Here is a 19,978-nt window from a genome sequence, read left to right on the forward strand (position 1 = left end):
GAGACGGTGGCTCGGATGGGACAGTCGCCAGGGATGGCGGAACGCAAGGATGGAGCGGGTGTCCGGACTGCTCTCTTGGACGCTGAGCAGATTCCTGTGGCTCTCGGGCCTCTCTGAGCGGGGAGCTGCCCGGCAGCCCCGGATCATGGAAGAGAAAGCGCTAGAAGTTTATGGTAATTAATTTTGTCCAGGTCACCATTTGGTGGTGAACGTGGAGGCGGGGATAACGAGGGCCTCACCTGAGGGTTTGGAGTGTTAACGCGGATGTTTTGCTAATATCTCCTCGGCAAGAGTAGGAAGCTTTTTGTCCCGAGTCTTAAATCACGCGGGCATGTGGCTCTTCCTGAAGAAGTAGGCTCTTGCTAAATCCGGAGCAAGCCGAGTCTGGGTTGTTTCCCTTGTGTGCCCCATGTTCTAGTGGCCATCTCAAGACTTCTGGGCAGAGGCGTTTAAGATGCTTGATTAGGAAGCAGAACTGGCCTAATTGCCGCACTTGAGCCTCCTTCCTTCTTATCCTTAATCCTGGACACACACTCCTCTTTCCACCATTGAGGATACTGCTTGGTGACTGCCTGGCCCAAGGTCACAGCTAATCTCATGCAGAGGCAGTAGGCAAGAGGTCCCCACGAGCCCGGCCATGAACTTATAGTTCTTTAACATGCCCACGCCTGGAGTGCAAAAGAATATACACGCACTGAGATTTATATGTACATATAACACACATAGTTTTTATATGTATATTGAACATAGAATACTCTCAGTTCAACCCCTGGAACCATCTTCATTGTACAGATGAGGAAACAGAGGTTTAGAGAGGTTAAACAACTACCTGGAGGCCACTCTGCCCCTAAGGAAGCAGCAAAAACCAAAGCTCTTCTGTTTCCTAACTTGGTGCACTTTTCACCACTTCACAATTGCTTTATGACTTGCCTTTTTGCACTTATTAGTATTGTTTTTGAAACTACAAAGACTGGATCTAACTAGCTTAGAGATTCCTGCTAACCCTAACCCAGGGTAAAAGTCTAACCACAAGAATGCAAATAATGCAGGTAAGGATTATAGACCAGTAGAAGAAGCCAGGGATGTTAAAGACCTTTGGCACTTACCTGGTTTACCTCTTGCTAGGTTAGGACTTAACCTTAGTCAGGTGACCGTATGAGTGGGGTGATTTCCCCAAAGCAGTTAGACAGATTCCTGTCCTGTCAGGTCTCCATCTCCAGCATCTAGGGGCAACAGGGCACTGGGACTACAACTTTGGAAGAGGGAGATTTCTTGTCCTCACACTTACCTTGAAGGGGACCTTTATACACAAAAATAGAACTTTTAAAAATTATGTGCAGTACAAGTACCTGTATGAGAGATACAGGCAGAGAGGAAAGAGAGTCAGTAATCTCTGACTAGGGGATCTGGAAGGACTTGAAGGAGAAGGGGTCACTTGAATTGGGTCTTGAAGCATTAGGATCTGGGCCTGTAAAGGGTACATGGCTTACTAAGCAGAGGGAAGAAGCAAGATTATAGAGGTAAGAAAATAACTTGTTTAGGGAACGGCAGGCAGGGCTACAGGATAGGGTTTGTGGTTAAAGATGGAAGTGTGGTCAAAAATTGTTTTACAGAGCAGGTTGGAATTGGATCCTGAAGGTTTAAATATAAGTGAAAAATTTAATATCGGTGCAAAACCAGTAGAAGAATTTTAGTCAAGGGAGTAATGTGAGGAGAGCAACATTGCTTTCTTTCTAAAGAAATTAATCCAGATCACTGGAACAGTAGAGAAGTTGAATAAGGGGTGAGATTTAATTTCAGAGTCATTTAACATATAAACAATATAATACAGCTTGTGTATGTAAGCCTTACAGGGAAAAAGGCCTAGGATGAGGGGGAACTAACTCCTTTTAAGAAAACTTGTTTCCCTGAGCCCCACGTTTCACAAGTCTTGCAAAGGTTCTTTTTCCTGCCTCCATTCTCAAATTCTGTTTCTAATCAAATGATAAGCTCAGGAGTTGCTGGGGAGAAAGTAGAGCTTGATTGGTTTGTTTTTCCCAGCAAGATTTCTGATTACAAGAGTGCTGTAAATAGTAGAAGGAAACCTCAGGCCTGAGAACATCAAGCTTGTCCCATGTGAACTCCTGCTTTTTTCTACCTCACCATTTCTTATTCTCCTTTTCCATCTTCTTCTACAACCTCTGAGTAAGAAGGAAGCCTCTTTCTCTACAATGCCAACCCAGCCTCCCACATCTTTGATCTCATTCATTCCTGTTTTTATTTTACCAGCCTCCTTCTTAAAATTCAGTGTCTCTTCCTCTATTTGGGTTGTAAAAATATACTTGTTTCCCTTATCCTTCTCACTGTTCTAGCTTTTTAAAAACCCACTGCCCTTTGCCCTTTCCTCCTTCCCTTTCAAAGTCCTAGGATTATGTTTTCAGTTCTTTCTCACATTCCCTTTTGCAAGCTGGCCTCTGCCTTCACCTCTCTACTGAAAGTGCTTTCTTGCAGGTGACCTCCTGACTAATAAATCAGAGACCTGGTTTAGCTCTCATCAACCTAAATTTTTCAGCAGCATTTGATGTTAGTAACCATCCCCTCTTTCCTTCTCTACTGCTTTTTGCTTTGCTTCCTTCTGATCCCCAAATTAGGTGCTTCCTACAGATCTATCCTTGGGTCTCTTTCCCTTTATATTTGTGGTTCTCCAACCTGGCTGCACATAACAATAACCCGAGGGATTTTTTTTAAGTCTCAATGCCCAAGTCCTCCTATGAATCAGTTAAATCGGAATCCTGGGGAGGGCTCAGACACCAGATTTTGTTTTGTTTTGTTTGTTTTTGAAGCATTCCTAGTGATTCCCTTGTTTGACAAAGGTTAAAAACTATGGTTATACTCACTGTTGTTTGTGAATCCCATGTGTTCAACAGCCACTCTAGCCTTGGTTCTCTTAAACCTTATGCTGCAATTCAGTGTTGCTGGAATGTTCCATTGGTTTGCCCCTTGAGCACCTCAGAATGATTACATGTGAGATTTAATCCACTTGTCTTAGTTCCCACCCAAATTTCTTCCTTATTTCTCTTTTCCTTTTTTTCTCTCATTCTATCTTGGTTCTTCCAGGCAGTTAAATTTACAATCTGAATCATCTTCCTTTTCCCTCTTTCCTTGTCTTCTATGTCCAAACAATTGTCAGAGTCTGTCAATCCTGCCTTTGAAATTACTTCAGTGTCTGTCTTCTCTCTATTACTATGGTCACGTCCCTGTTTTAGGCTCGGCTTTTTCATCCGGTATCCCTGGCCTTGCTCTTTAGTGTGAGTCTACCAACTGGTGAATGAGTTACCAGCTGACAATGTAACGCTGTCCCTGTTATCCCCTTGTTCAGAGCCTCTCGAATAGATATTCTATTGCCTGTAGCTGACTTTAAAAGACCCTTGATGGGCTGGCCTAAACTCTTAACTTCTTCACTTAATGCCTAGTTCCTGACAAACTAAACTTGTTCATTTGGAAATGCTCCAAAATGTTACCCATTTTTAAAGACAATCCAGATTGCATTTCCATAAATCCTGAAACTAAGTTATTTCTTCCTCTTGAGCTTGTGTAACACTTTCCCATTTGCATATTCTCTCTGCAGAATTAGATCCAAGAAACTGGACATGAGGTACTAATAATCCACGAAGATGATTTTCTCAAAAGGAAATTTCTGTCAAAAATCTGGGGAGTGGCTGTAGTATTTGCTCAAACAAAAAGAAGTCAGTGTTTGGATTAAGACTGGCAAAATCAATTGTATTTAGAATATCCATGTTTTAATATAAGACCTTGTTTCTGATGATTCTTTAGATTTGATTCGAACCATCCGGGACCCAGAGAAGCCCAATACTTTAGAAGAACTGGAAGTTGTAACGGAAAGTTGTGTGGAGGTTCAGGAGATAAATGAAGATGACTATTTGGTTATTATAAGGTTCACGCCAACAGTACCTCATTGCTCTTTGGCAACTCTTATTGGTAAGGTTTTAGATAAAGATATTTATATATTGATACTGAATTATTCTAGCTGATACTGACCCACAGTAACAATTAGCATCATGGATCTTTATGGTTTATACAATGTTTTTGGTAGTTCTCACAATCAGTGTATGAGTCAATATTAGGTTTATTTTACAGATGAGGAACCTGAGGCTCAGGGAATTTAGGGGACTTGCTCAGCATCATATAGCCAGGAAATGATGAAGTTGAGGCTCAACCCTAGGTCTCCTGACTTGAAGTGTGTTTTTTCTTTAGCTACATCATGCTCCTTCTCTACAATTAATGGAGACTGAGTATGGGCCATCTTCTCTCCTCAGGTCTGGAGATTGGAATGGATATTGTTAGACTAGCACTGTGCCCTCACCATCTTCTCCTTTTAGGTGCTCTCTTGGCTTCTATGTAGCATGGGCAGAAGTCCTGGTGGGAGGGTGTTTTTTCAGGTGCTTTTCTTTTTGAGAGGTTGCATTCCCAATACTTGGATTAGTTAGCAGTGAGATATACAGTCAATATCTTTGAATGTATACTTTATGAAAAAAAGACAAAGGAAGTTTATTTCAAACCAAATGTTGATCAATGGGGAACCAGTTAAATAATCAATGATGGTATTTATCAACAATGAAATACTATGCAGTTATCAAAAAATGAAGAAACTCTCCATATACTAATATGGAAAGATCTCTATGACATACTGTTAGGAAGTAAAAGCAAGTATAATATTCCTACATTTGTATAAAAAAAAGGTAAAAATAGATATTTGTATTTGGTTGCATATCATAAAGAAGATGTAAATGAATAGCTGAGATGGGGTGGGCATTAGTGATGGTGAGAACTGGTTAGGTAGGGGATAGGGTAGATGGGAGACTTTATCCCTTATTGTATTTTTAAGTTTTTGAACATTGAGACTGTATTATCTATTTGAAAATAGACAAGTTTATTAAAAGGCTTGGAAAGGTAAATATTTTATTATTGTTCCCACTATTGTGAGTTCTATCTTTTCTCTTCTCACTTGTTGGACCTGCTGCTGCTTTTGCTAAGTCGCTTCAGTCGTATCCGACTCTGTGCGACCCCATAGATGGCAGCCCACCAGGCTCTGCTGTCCCTGGGATTCTCAAGGCAAGAACACTGGAGTGGGTTGCCATTTCCTTCTCCAGTGTATGGAAGTGAAAAGTGAAAGTGAAGTCGCTCAGTCGTGGCCGACTCTTAGTGATCCCATGGACTGCAGCCTACCAGGCTCCTCTGTCCATGGGATTTTCCAGGCAAGAGTACTGGAGTGGGGTGTCATTGCCTTCTCCGTTGTTGGACCTGGGATCCCTCAATTAGTAAGTTCTAGTATATGGGCCACATCTTGAGGGACTAGAAGGTCTGTGAATCTGTAGATGCTATTGTAGTTATAAAACTCCAACACTAGAAAAAGCATTGCTGAATGCATATTTTTTTGTCATTGGACAATTTCTGAATCAACAGATATTGATAACAGATTTCAGAAAGTAATATTTATATTGTATTTCTTAAATTATGAAACACTTATAACAAATTTGTTGGCAATAATTTTGAAATTCCACAAATGCATAAAGAAGAAAATCTCAAAAAGTTAGCATTAGAAAGTGTGCTCCAGGCTAAAATTCCAGCTCTGTTAGTTCTGTCACTTTGTGGCCTTGGGTAAGCTGCATAACCTTTCTGAGCCTATCTCCTTATCTGTAAAAATAGTGATAATAAGGGTAACTGGAACCTGGTAGACTCTAGTCCATAGGGTCACAAAGAGTCAGACAGGACTGAAGTGACTTAGTGCGCACACACACACACCCACTGAGTTGTAGAGGTTAAGTAATAGAATGAAATAGATGAGAAATGTTTTTTAGTTCTCCTTAAATATTATTCTTTAGTTATATGGTTCTATAGGAACATGCTAATCACACTGATGTATCAGTTTTGTAACCATATGGACTACTTCTAGCCTTCCACAATTATAAATAAACTATGATGAAAAACTTTACACATAAATATTTTTATTTATCTCTAATTATTGGTTCAGGATAAATTCCTGTAAGTGGAATTATTGGGTCATATGGTCAAAATATTTTTAAGCCTCTGGGTAAATATTAGCAAGTCCTTATTAGAAAGTTCATACTAGGAGTTCCCTGGCAGTCCAGTAAGTTAGGACTCTGTGCTCTCACTGAAGATGGCACATTGCAGAGGGTTTGGAACCATTTACCTCAGACTGGGACTTGAACCCATGTGCCAGGACTCAAACCCGGCCAGAACCCACGGTCTTCCAACTGAGATCACACTCCTGGTTTCAGGACCTAATGAAGCTCAGGTTCTTGATGTCTCATTGCAGAAAGAATTCAGTGAGAGACAAAGTGATAGGTAAGAAGTGAATTTATTTAGAGAGAAACTCAGCAGACAGAGTGTGGGCCATTTCAGAAAGCAGCTGTGGTAGAAACACTGCCGACGCAGAGGGTAAATGTGGCCTCGAAATGTGGTGTGGTTAGTTTTTATGGGCTGGGTAATTTCATAGGCTAACGAGTGGGAGGATTATTCCAACTATTTTGGGGAAAGAGTGGAAATTTCTAGGAATTAGGCCACTGCCCACTCTTTGGTCATTTATGTGTCAGCCTTGGAGCTGTCATGGCGCCTCTGGGTGTGTATCTTCAGTATATAGGGTCACGGGTCTAGTCGAAGTTGACTTGTCTGCCATCTAGGACCCATTTGTTTCTAATTAATAAACTGATTGTGTCCTTGAGCTATGTCATTCTTTCAAAGGTTGTGCTCTGCCCCCTTCCCTCCTGTTTCAGGTTCTGTCCCTGGTCAGGGAACTAAGATCCCACAATCTGGGCTGTGTGGCCAAAAAAAGAAAAAAAAATCATTCTCTTTGACCTAAGAAGTAAGGAACTAGTTTCCTAGGAGAAGATAGTATCATGTACAAAACATATAGGGTAAATTTATAATAATAAATCTTGAAAGAAACTATAGTATCTATTAAGGATATGATATAAAAATACTGCAATTTCTTAATTTTTATTGAAAATGAATATAATCAAGGAATTAAAGTATCTGTGTGAGAAGTATATGAAAAGGCTTGAATGATAAGTTGAATTTTTATTATGATTGCAGTTATTTTAAAACAAATGTATGTGGATAAAGATTGAGAGAGCACATGAAATAAAAATAACCTTAAAAATGTCAAGATTAGTTTATGGTTGATATTTCAGTTCTGTATACTTCTTGAAAAGAGTTTTGTCACTTTTTTAGCCCTTTTGATGTGGGTTTCAGTTGAGACCCTTGGCTTTTTAGAGGGTTGCCTAGTAATGTATCATAGTAACTGTTCAAGCAACATGATTGGAAAACTCGATGAAGAGAGTCATCTTTCTGTCTGATGCATTAGAAGGCATTTCCTATGAGCAGGTAATACTGTTGCAAGAAAGAGTGGGTCTTGAGAGGATGGTCACATCCCAGGTCACATCTGAGTCCCTGGGACAGCCACCAAGTATGTGTTCCTAGCTTCGTGCAGGAAAGAATTCAAGAGTGAGCAAGCCATTAATAAAGTGAAAGAAAGCTTATTCAGGGAGGAAACACACTCCATGGACAGGGTGTGGGCCACCTCCAGAATGCAAGAGAGGCACCAAGGGTATAGGGGTAGTCAGTGTTTATAGATGTGGGTAATTTCATAGGCTAATGAATGGGAGGAGTAGTCCAGCTATTTTGGGGGAACGGTTGAGGATTTTCGTGAATTGGGTCACCATCCACTTATTGACCTTTATGGTTGGCCTTGGAGCTGTTGGGATGCCTGTGGCTGTGTCATATAGCTTGCTGATGAAATGAGCAAGGCTCAGAGTCTGGTGGAAATCAGCTTGTCCACCATCTTGTATCTGTTTGGTTCTAATCAGTTTATGTAGTGTCCTCAGGCTAAGTCATTCTTTTAAAGGTTGTGCCTTGCCTTCTTCCTGTCTTAGTACTAAGCAGAGAAAGGCACCTGAGTAAGAGTTCCACTCTGACTACTTTGGTTGTCACCTACTCAGTTACCCTGGTATGTAATTCCAAAGACAAGGAAGACGCGAAGCGGGTGAGTCGGTATGATCTTGGGTGGCCTCAGTCTGCAGCAGCTTAAAGTGGGGCTTCAGTTCCTGGTCAGAGATTGAAGCCAGTGAAAGCACTGAATTCTAGTCACTAAACCAGTGGTCAGTGACAAGGCCCAAAGCTTTGCAGAGAAGAATTCCCACAAAGACAGAAAGTAGTGAAACAAGTAAAGTGTTTATTAGTAAAAAAAGAATACCGTATGTGTGGATAGACACATGGGCAGACTCAGAGTCATGCCCTAGTGGTAGTTTGAATACTTTTATGGGGCATTTCTTCCAGGTTTCCTTTGACCAGTCGTCTTGCTTGCCAGGCTCTGAGTCAATATTTGGTATGTCTCATGGTCCTCTCATTTGTGCATGGGCCTGTGATTCTAGCAAAGAGGCCCATGAGTAGCTGCATCACTTACTCTGAGGTGATGCCCCCTCTCTTCTGACCTCCAAGGAGCCTTTCTGTCATGTGTAGTCAGGGAAGTCTCCTTTAAGAATGAAGAATATGTGGTCTTTTATCTGTTAACTTCCCTGATAGCTCAGTTGGTAAAGAATCCACCTGCAATGCAGGAGACCTCAGTTCGATTCCTGGGTCAGGAAAATACCCTGGAGAAGGGATAGGCTACCCACTCCAGTATTCTTGGGCTTCCCTTGTGACTCAGTTGGTAAAGAATTGCCTGCAATGTGGGAGACCTGGGTTCGATCCCTGTGTTGGGAACATCCCCTGGAGAAGGGAAAGGCTACCCACTCCAGTATTATGGCCTGGAGAATTCCATGGACTATATAGTCCATGGGGTCACAAAGAGTCATGGACAGGACTGATCCACTTTCACTTTCTTATCTTTTAGCTGGGCAGAGCCCAGCCTCCCCGCCTCCACTGTTCTGCTATTTTTGTCTTAGAGTTTCAGAACTAACTCCAGCTGTTTGCCCCCAGGGCCCATCTATCTCCTGCCTCAGGCTAGGGCAGAAAAACCACTTGATAATCTTTTGCAAGAAGGCAGGAGATGAAGGGCATGGGATTTGGAGTCTAGATTTAGCTTCTAGCTCCTTCCACTTGTTAGCTATGTGATGTTGAACAAATCACTTAATCTTGGTTCCTGACTGTAAAATGAAAATGATAAAATAGTAGTAGCTAACATTTATTGGATACTTAATTATGTGTCAACTACTATTTTAAGCATAAAAATATAGTTACTCCTCACATGTAATAACCTTATACTTAGTGGTACTATTATAATACTTATGAAAACAGATAATGAAACTGAAATTCAGAGAGGTTAAGTAACTTGCCTGGCGTCAAATAGCTAGTGTGTAGTGGAGCCAGTTTTGAACCCAGAGTATCTATCTTAGTATTCTATGCAGCCTATCTTGAGAATACTGATATTCAAGAAAGTGCTTTGTGAATTGTAAAACAGTTATTGTTTATGGGTAAAATACCTACCTGAAACCATTCATCTCAGATTGGGACTTAACTGAGACTCCAACCCAGCCAAAATCTTGCCTAGGACTTGAAGCTACATGGCCAGGACTCTAACCTAACCAAAACCCAGGTTGGGACTAGAACCCAAGTGGCCAGGACTTGAACCCAGCCAAAATCCATGGTCTTCCAATTGAGATCACATACCTCGTTTCAATACCTAATGAAATGCAGGTTCTTGATGTCTCATCACAGAAAGAATTCAGTAAGAGACAAACTGATAGGTAAGAAATGGATTCATTTAGAGAGAAACATACTCCACAAATAGCGTGGGCCATCTCAGAAGGCAAGAGCAGCCTTGGGAGAAGCATGTGCCACAGACAAGAATGTGTGCTGTTGTGGAGGGTGAGTGTGGCCTTGAATCTGGTGTGGTTAGCTTTTATGGACAGGGTAAGATTGCTGGGAGAAATAGCAATAACTTCAGATATGCAGATGACACCAGCCTAATGGCAGAAAGCAAAAAGAAACTAAAGAGCCTCTTGATGAAGGTGAAAGAGGAGAGCAAAAAACCTGCCTTAAAATTCAACTTTCAAAAAACTTAAGATCATGGCATCCAATCTCATCACTTCATGGCAAATAGATGAGGAAAAAATGGAAACAGTGACAGACTTTATTTTCTTGGGCTCCAAAATCACTGTGGATGGTGATTGTAGCCATGAAATTAAAAGACACTTGCTCCTTGGAAGAAAAGCTTTGACAAACCTAGACAGCATATTAAAAAGCAGAGATGTCACTTTGCCAACAAAAGTCCGTATAGTCAAAGCTATGGTTTTTCCAATAGTCATGTATGGATGTGAGAGTTGGACCATAAGGGAGGCTGAGCACCGAAGAACTGATGCTTTCGAACTGTGGTGCTGGAGAAGTTGAGCGTCCCTTGGACAGCAAGGAGATCCAACCAGTCAACCCTAAAGGAAATCAACCCTGAATATTCATTGGAAGGACTGATGCTGATGCTGAAGCTGAAGCTCCAATACTTTGGCCATGTGATACAAAGAGTTGACTCATTGGAAAAGACCCTCATGCTGAGAAAGATTGAGGGCAGAAGGGAGCGACAGAGGATGAGATGGTTGGAAGGCATCACTGACTCAATGGACATGAATTTGAGCAAACTCAGGGAGATAGTGAAGGACAGTGAACCCTGCATGCTACAGTCCATGGGGTTCCCAAATAGTCAGACGCGACTTAGCAACTGAACAACAATAGCAACAAAAGTTTATGTTGTGTCCTTGGGCTGTATCATTCTTTCAAAGGTTGTGCCCTGCCACCCACCTTCCCTCCTGTTTCAGTTCCTAGAACATATGAAGATGTTCAAGTAACAGGGAGACAGTGTAGGAGCAGAGTGAGGTGAACCCTCTAGACAAACTTTAAGGCAGATAGATACTCTAAAGGGAGGCCCTTCTTAAGGAAATTATATGTTTTCTTTAGAGTTCCCTAATATCTATTATGGAATTATTATGTTGTAGACTCTAAGGTAGACCCAGGCTCATTGTAGCTCATCTAATCTTGTTTCCTTTCCTGGAATTTTTATAATGATTCTGTTACAAAACCTGATGGTACTTAGAAAATCAAAAACAAATTAATTTAATACCTCCCCAAGATGGTTTGGGGTTTTGTTATTGTTTATTTTTAGTTAATCCAAATACTAAGAAAATGTTCCTTATAACAAGCTCTTATATGTTATTTGGGAGAGGAAATAAATTGCTCCAAATAAAAGCCTGCAAAGCCAGGGAACTAGAAATTCATTCTGATTCTCATTTTTAGAAAACTCACTACTAAAGTACTTTCTCTTCATGAGAAGAGCAGTTTGATTTATCTTCTCTGTCTAGGGGTTTACTTGCATGCATGCTAAGTCACTTCAGTTGTTTCCGACTCTTTGTGACCCTATGGACTGTAGCCCTTCTGGCTCCTCTGTCCATGGGATGCTCCACGCAAGAATACTGTAGTGGGTTGCCATGCCCTCCTTCAGGGGATCTTCCCGACCTAGGGATCAAACCCCAGTCTTTTACGTCTTCTGCATTGGCAGGTGCATTCTTTACCACTAGTGCCAGCAGGGAAACCCATCTAGGGATGTAGATTTAGTTAAAATTGTATTCCTTATTTTGTGGTGGGGAAGAAGTGACACATTGGCACTGAGGCTCTGTTCCAAGGTGACTTTAATTTCTCTTAGAAGACTCAACTAGAAGAAAGAAAAAATTATTGAAATATGACTTGGTATTGGGGCAGTAAACTGAACTTCAGAGGAGCTTGTTTGGAGCAAACAACTGTATTTGTACCTTGCAGGCATAGAGGATTCCAAATTTGAGAGTGCTTTAAAAGGTGGCTCTTACTTAGTTTTAAGTTTTTGCATGGCCTGACCTGTTGTAAGCATTCCAAAGTTTAATGAATCAGTTGATCTTTGATGGAAGGCGAATTGATGTAGCAGAAAGGATCTGGGTTTTGCAGTGGTTTGGGTTCTAATCCCAGCTCGGTCACTAGCTCTTTGATCTTTGGCAAGTTACATTGTAACCTTGGTTTCATAATTTGTAGAATGGGGTTGATAATACCTGGCTCAGTGAATTATCATGAGGAATTTTTAAGGTTGTGCTTATATGTTAAAGATGCTAGCTAAAGGTGCTAGCCCCAAAGGAGGCCTACACTGGATTGAGTCTAAGCTGTTTTCAGCTACTGTTTTGTATGGAGATGCCTACACATAGCTATATCCTTTTTCAAAAACCAATAAGAGAGATAACTGATGCATTTTTTTCCCCCTCCACAGGGCTGTGCTTAAGAGTAAAACTTCAGCGGTGTTTACCGTTTAAACATAAGGTAAGGAATGTATTTTTTGTTGTTGTTTTATAACAGCATTGTTGAGATTTGATGCACATATCATACAACCACCTATTTAAAGTCTAGAATTTAATGGTTTTTGGTATATTCACAGAATTGTGCAGCCATCACTACTATTACTTTAGAACATTTTCATTATCTCAGTAAAAACCCCTTATCAATTAACAGTCACTACCCATTTTTCCCAAACCTTCTCCCATCCCTGGAAGTGGAATGTTAGTCACAGTCGTATCTGACTCTCTGTGACCCATGGACTGTAGCTCACCAGGCTGCTCTGTCCATGGAATTCTCTAGGCAAGAATACTGGAGTGGATTGCCATTCCCTTCTCCAGGGGATCTTTCCAACCCAGGGGTTGAACTCGGGTCTCCTGCATTGCAGACAGATTCTTTACCATCTGAGCTACCTGGGAAGCCTATCCTTAGGCAACCACTAATGTACTTTTGTCTGTATAGATCTGACTATTCTGGATGTTTCATTTAAATGGAATCGTACAATTTGTGAGCATCAGGATCTTTTCCAATGAGTCAGTTCTTTGCATCAGGTGCCCGAAGTATCAGAACTTCAGCTTCAGCATCAGTCCTTCCAATGAATATTCAGGACTAATTTCCTTTAGGATTGACTGGTTGGATCTCCTTTCAGTCCAAGGGACTCTCAAGAGTCTTCTCCAGCACCACAGTTCAAAAGCATCAATTCTTCGGCACTCAGCTTTCTTTATGGTCCAACTCTCACATCCGTATATGACTACTGGAAAGCCCATAGCTTTGACTAGACAGACCTTTGTCAGTAAAGTAATGTCTCTGCTTCTTAATATGCTGTTTAGGTTTGTCATAACTTTTTTTCCAAGGAGCAGATATCTTTTAAGTTCATGGCTACAGTCACCATCTGCAGTGATTTTGGAGCCCAAGAAAATAAAATCTGTGACTGTTTCCATTGTTTCCCCATCTGTTTGCCATGGAGTGATGGGACTGGATGCCATGATCTTAGTTTTTTGAATGTTGAATTTTAAGGCAGGTTTTTCGCTCTCCTCTTTCACTTTCATCAAGATGCTCTTTAATGTCTCTTCGCTTTCTGCCATTAGCCTGGTGTCATCTGCCTATTTGAGGTTATTGATATTTCTCCTGGCAATCTTAATTCCAGCTTGTGCTTCATCCAGCCTGGCATTTCACAATTTTCCCTAAATTACCGAAGTAAATGAGTGTATGGGGTCTCCCAGGTAGCTCAGTGGTAAAGAATCCGCCTGCCAATGCAGGAGATGTGGGTTTGATCCCTGGGTCAGGACGAACTCCTGGAGAAGGAAATGGCAACCCACTCCAGCATTCTTGCCTGGGAAGTCCCTTGGACAGAGGACCCTGGTGGGCTATGACTCTACAGTTTATGGCATCGTAAAAGTCAAACACGACTTAGTGACTAAACAACACTACCAACAAATGAATATAGATTGATTTTATATCTCCTCCTTTGTTGTTCACAATAAGAGTTACTGTTAATGACATTGACGGAATTTATATGGTGTTTTGTATTTTAAAGAAAACTGAACTAGATGGTCTCTAAGGTCTCTTATAGCCATAATAGGTTATGATTTTTCCCTGTCATGAAAAACATTTATCTCAGTAGTGAATAAGTATATGAGAATTAGATCACATGCTCCAGTGTTCCCTGAAGAGTAGACATATCTTTATCATATAGCATGATTTAGTTGCCACAAGATTTGCCATAATTTTGTGGGTTTGTCTCAAAAACTCTGGTTCTTGGAGGTTAGCTCATTTGAACAAGTGAGTGCAGCAGAACCCAGAGGGATAGCTTAACCAGTGGTGTACTTGAAAATAAATTTATCAAGATAATAGTAGATGAGAAAATGATTATACTGAAAACTATATATTGTGACCCTGTTTTTATAAAATATGCAATAAAAATAAACTTCCACCCTTGGTGGGTGTATGTGTTGTGAAAAATTATGTGGGTATAGAGGAAAATATGGAAGAAAGTACACCAGGTTAATGTGGCTTTCTTTTGGGGTAGGGCAGGGAGTAAGTTTAGATACCGATTTGGGAGGAAAAGGCAGAGTACAGGGGAGAGAGATTCTGGAGCAAAACATGTATGAGATATCATCTGTGTAAAATCGTAGATTTGTGTTTATAAAAAAATAATGGGAATACCCGCTGTGGACTTTCCCCACGTGACCAAAAAAAAAAATCCTTGTAACTTCGGCCTTCATTTTAGCAGAGTGTGAAGATGTGTCCCAAGTCTTTGATGTTGGAAACAGGATTGGGCTTTCATCCCTAGGGTCTGGAGTTCATTGTAGATTCCACCTCACTCATCTAAATGTTTTGCTTTCAATGTATTTTTTTCCTAGTTGGAAATCTACATTTCCGAAGGTACCCACTCAACAGAGGAAGATAGTAAGTGAATTTTGAACCATTATTAGAAAACAGCTTTATATAGTACTTTATCCTGGATATTAGGTTCTTCCACCAGCCAAGTATCTACTGGGTCATTTGCAAAAGAGTGCAAAATCAGCTACTAGCTTTTCCTTGAGAAGAAAGTAATTTTTTCAGTGGAACTCTGGGTGAACTAGAATTAAGCCCTGTGGATATTGACTGGTTTAGTCCAGGGGCCACACATCTGTAAAGAATATGCAGCTCTGGAAACCTTGACTTACAGGCTCTAAGGAGAGCTTGACTCTCTTCTTTGGTGGCAGGATAGAGAGCTGTATATTTGAAACTGAAATGAAAGGTCCAGAAAATAAAGCGTTAGGGAATCTCGGGGTAGGGGGTTGTCTTTGTGAGTTTGGATTAATGTATTATATTGAATTTTTTTTTTTGGCCATATTCTGTGGCATGTGGGATCTTAGTTCCCCGACCAGGGGTCAAACCGCAGCATCCCCTGCAGTGGAAGCATGGAGTCTTCCAGGGTTAATGTATTAAAATGGGAGTAAAGAACCTTTTTTTTTTTTTTGAGAACCTTTTTTATATCAAAGTCGACTCTCTGGCCTATAGAGAGAGACAAAGTGGCAACCACGTAAAAACAGCAGAGATGGAATTCAGGAAAAGCAAAACTGGAATTACAGGAAATTTTTTTTTCTCTTTAAGTCTTCCTTTCAAAACTTAGGAATATTTAGCCAAAACCTGCCTTAAGTTTTCAAGGAGTTGAATTCTGTTTTAACACAGTAATAAAAATATTCTGTTGCTGTGTATTGACAGAGTTACGCTCACTTGTATGTGTGTGTTTTGCAGTCAACAAGCAGATAAATGACAAAGAGCGGGTGGCAGCTGCCATGGAGAACCCCAACTTACGGGAAATCGTGGAGCAGTGTGTCCTGGAACCTGACTGATAGCTGTTTTAGAGCCACTGAAGTATAATCATTTGATACATTTGTTTAAAGTCTTTGTAAAATGTAAAAGATTCATGTTTAATACATAGGTGATTTGTACCTCAGAGCATTTTTTTAAACGATGATTTCCAAGCAAGGTTTAATTATAAGGTAGTACCTAGTTTGTTCAATGTCTAATATTCTCAGGATTTGTAACCCTTAAATGATCAGACAAAAATATTTTCTAGTTATTGTGTGTAAAATGAGTTGTTATTTTTCTGATGCCCATTCTGATGCAACTGCTTTTCATGTCAAAATATTTACTGTGCCCAAGTGTATTCAATTTAAACCATTACTCTGTAAAATAAATAAAACTGAGATGATTCTTGTACACACATTAGAATGTTTTTATTTAATTGTAAATTTCAGTGTAAACACTCAAAGATACTTCCAAGCCTTTATTTTCTGATTATTATGTAGAATCAGAGATAGGAGAGCTAAGGCTTCCCTGGTAGTCTAGTGGTTAAGAATTCCCCTGCCAACACAAGGGACACAGGTTCGATCCCCGGTCTGGGAAGATTCCACATGCCATGGAGCAACTAAGCCAGTGTTCTGCAACTCCTAAAGCCCATACGCCTAGAGCCAGTGCTCCATAACAAGAGAAGCCAGGGCAATGAGAAGCCTGCACACTGCAATGAAGAGTAGCCCCCGCTCACGGCAACTAGAGAAAGCCCATATGCAGCAACAAAGACCGAGCATAGCCATAAATGAATGAGTGAATGAATGAATCAATCAATATTTTAAAAATTTATTAAAAAAAAAAAAAACTAAAAAGAGCCCTTAAGATCAGGCCTGGGCCCTGCTTTCCTTCAAGAAGAATCCTGGATCCATTTATAAATAAGAAACAAATGGGAAGAGGGCCAGAATTGCTAGAGGTTTCAAGCCTGAAGCAAGCTCAAGTTAGCAAAAGAGTTGATGCCAAATTTGTATTTTTTTTTTTAAATAATATTATTTGCCTTTTTTTTAAAGGCTTTTTTTTTTTGATGTGGACATGTCCTTAGCTCCCTGACCAGTGATCGAACCTGCACCCCCTGTATTGGAAGACAAAGTCTGAACCCGTGGACCACCAGGGAAGTCCCAAGTTTGTAGTTTTGACTATTAGATGTGACTAGATACTTCATTGGCATGAGATTGTATGGTTAAAAGTGACAGGATGGCATACTCAGACAGAAATCCTGTGTCTGTCCAAGTCTTCACCATGGGCAGAGAAAGATCATGCCTTCTCAAAGTTTCCAAGGATTGTTGTTTAGTCTCCAAGTTGCGTCAAACTCTTTTGCAACCCCTTGGACTATAGCCCACCAGGCTCCTCTGTCCATGGGATTTTCCAGGCAAGCACACTGGAGTGGGTTGCCACTTCCTCCTCCAGAAGATCTTCCCGACCCAGGGATTGAACCCTTGTCTCCTGCATCAGTGGGCAGAATCTTTGCCACGGAGCCTCCAGGGAAGCCTTCAAAGGATTAATGGGGGTGGGGGACAAAAATAAAACCAGTTCTGACACAACATCCTTTACAGAAATCCTGTTGAAACAATCTTGGCTTCTGCTGAGGCTCTGCACTGTGGGACGATCACAGCAGAGCTTCATCCCCATGATCTTGAGATGATTAAAAGTTGCTGCTGTCAGAGAAACCACTGACATTGTGGCATCAGTGCACCAGATTTGTGGAAATTTCACTGTCGATTCTTGATCTTTTGCTGTGAAAGTTCTCACTGGCTCCTCTCTTCCAGATTTTTAAAAATCTGTCATCCAGCATTCATAAATATTAGTAATATTGCTGATTTTTAGTCATTATTGTAATCACTTCTTTCTAAATTACAAAGCCAGAGACTTCCCCATTGGTCCAGTGATTAAGACTCTGCACTTCCACTGCAAGGGGTGCAGGTTCGATTCCTGGTCAGGGAACTAGCTCCCACATGCCTCAGGGTACAGTCAAATAAATAAATAAATTACAAATCCACCAGGAAAGGTTCTTAGGACCAACACTAAGTTTTCAGTTTCATGGAATGCTGGGATCCAGGGCAAGAGCTAATAGTACCTGGTGTACACCCTGTCCCATATTCTCCCACCGCTTGCACGCATGTGCACACAAACACACTTCTTGACCAGCTGTCAGCTTCTGAAAGAAGTGGCAAGCATCTGAGTGGGCTCTGGGGCTCACGGACCAGAGTCAAATACATGTTGATCCCCAAGTACTGACCAAGTACTTGATGGTCTGGGAAACCCAGGAAGCCTTATCTGGGGCTTCCAAAGTAGGGCTCTTTCTGTCTTCTAATGAGACCCTGATACATAATACTCTCATTGTCAGTTCCAGGTGGCTGGGGTTGATTGAAATCAGAGGTCCCTAGTGTATGCTCTCGGAGAAGGCAATGGCACCCCACTCCAGTACTCTTGCCTGGAAAATCCCATGGACGAAGGAGCCCGGTAGGCTATAGTCCATGGGGTCGCTAAGAGTCGGACACGACTGAGCGACTTCACTTTCACTTTTCCCTTTCATGCACTGGAGAAGGAAATGGCAACCCACTCCAGTGTTCTCGCCTGGAGAATCCTAGGGACAGTGGAGCCTGGTGGGCTGCCGTCTATGGGGTCACACAGAGTTGGACATGACTGAAGTAACTTAGCATCAGCAGCAGTGTATGCTCTCACCAATTCATGTGCTTACTCATGGGTGCTCTCATCCACAGATATTTAGTGAGCACTTTTTAAGTTCCAGGCACTGTCCTGAATGCTAAGGATTCAGAGATGGCATCAGCCACTGTCTGTCCTCCTAGAGTTTGTACTACTGACTTCTGCCTTTGACTGCTCTCCCTTGCAGGCAGTGAGAGATGCAAGCTGTTTTGTCTAGTGTCTGACCTTGTCCTAGCCAGGTAGATGTGGAGGCTGGTCAACCAGAACCAAAGACAAGATCATCCCCCTAAGGAACTGCCTGACAAGGAAACCACTGATGGTACAGCCAGAAGTGAGTCTCTGTTGCAGGCACCCCCATCCTGCTGCCCTGCTGCTCTTCAAAGTTAGCTGTAACTCTCTGCTACTGCCAGAATGTAATCTTTTTTATGTGTGCTATTTTGTGTGACTCACTCCAACCACAGTGTCCGAGATGGGGTCTCTAGTGGTCCCAAGTCCCATGTCCAAACCCTGGCTGTCAGGGAGGCAAGAGAATGGAGTATATGACCTGCATGAGTCTGGCTATCTCCAGCAAGATTTGCATGGTAGAAATTGCCCAAATACATCAAGAAGATTAATGTAGTCCAGTAACTAATGTCCACTATATTAATATATCCAAATGAATTTGTGCTTTATCCACCATAACAGCATCTACATTCAAGTGAAAAATAAGAGGTCCATAAATTCACAAGATGAGTTATCCAGTCCCATCTCTGGCAAAGTCAGCAAAATTTTTCAGAAAAGGGCCAGATAGTAAATTTTTAGGTGTTCCCTCTCTGTTGCAAGTATTCAACTCTGCTTTTCTAGCACAAAAGTAGCCAGGACTATGTAAATAAATGAGTGTAGCTGTGTTCCAATCAATTCGATCTGTGGACACATTTGAAGTTCTTTTAATTTTCATGTCATGAAATATTCTTTTGATTTTTTTAACCATTTAAAAATATTTTAAAAATCAGCTGATTTCTCAACAGAAACTCTACAAGCCAGAAGAGAATGGCACGATATATTCCAAGTGATGAAAAGGGAAGAACCTACAACCAAGAATACACTACCCAGCAAGACTCTCGTTCAGATTCGATGGAGAAATCAAAAGCTTTCCAGACAAGCAAAAGTTAAGAGAATTCAGCACCACTAAACCAGTTTTACAACAAATGCTAAAGGAACTTTTCTTTAGGCAGGAAACACAAGAAAAGGAAAAGATCTACAAAAATAAACCCTAAAAATAAAAAATCCCTAGCTTGTGTGTTGCACAAGAGCAAGCATTGAACTGGATTTGGCCTGTGGGCCATTTGTCAACCCTTGATCTGTAAGGATGACTCTTAACCTTTTTGGAAGGGCTCAGACGTCTTTAAAAATCTTATAAAATATATGGAATAGACCCTTTCCCTAGAGGGAAAAGGCACACACTGAAAACTTTGCAAATGGCTCCAGGACTTTCATGAATTTGCTAAGTAGTCAATAACCCTGGTCTCTAGTTCATGCTAGCTGAGCCCTTGGGCTTCCCATTCCTTTAAGACCTCGGAGCCACAGCCAGCTGTAACTGGGAGTCACTATCTACCTAGACTGTAACAAACAATCAGAA

At 41.1% G+C, this 19,978-nt stretch overlaps 1 protein-coding gene across 1 annotated transcript; it reads left to right on the forward strand.

The window, feature by feature from the left end:
• Positions 1-17: 17 nt before the first annotated feature.
• Positions 18-16,074, forward strand: CIAO2A (cytosolic iron-sulfur assembly component 2A). The gene is made up of 5 exons (XM_081507433.1): positions 18-173; positions 3,814-3,978; positions 12,296-12,345; positions 14,721-14,766; positions 15,601-16,074. Exons 1-5 carry the CDS (start codon positions 50-52, stop codon positions 15,696-15,698), a joined length of 483 nt encoding a protein of 160 aa, XP_081363559.1. The 5' UTR covers positions 18-49; the 3' UTR covers positions 15,699-16,074.
• Positions 16,075-19,978: the final 3,904 nt, after the last annotated feature.

This window comes from Giraffa tippelskirchi, chromosome 7, assembly GCF_054371585.1.
Source record: "Giraffa tippelskirchi isolate mGirTip1 chromosome 7, T2T-mGirTip1v1.2.pri, whole genome shotgun sequence".
Taxonomy (NCBI): Eukaryota; Metazoa; Chordata; class Mammalia; order Artiodactyla; family Giraffidae; genus Giraffa; species Giraffa tippelskirchi.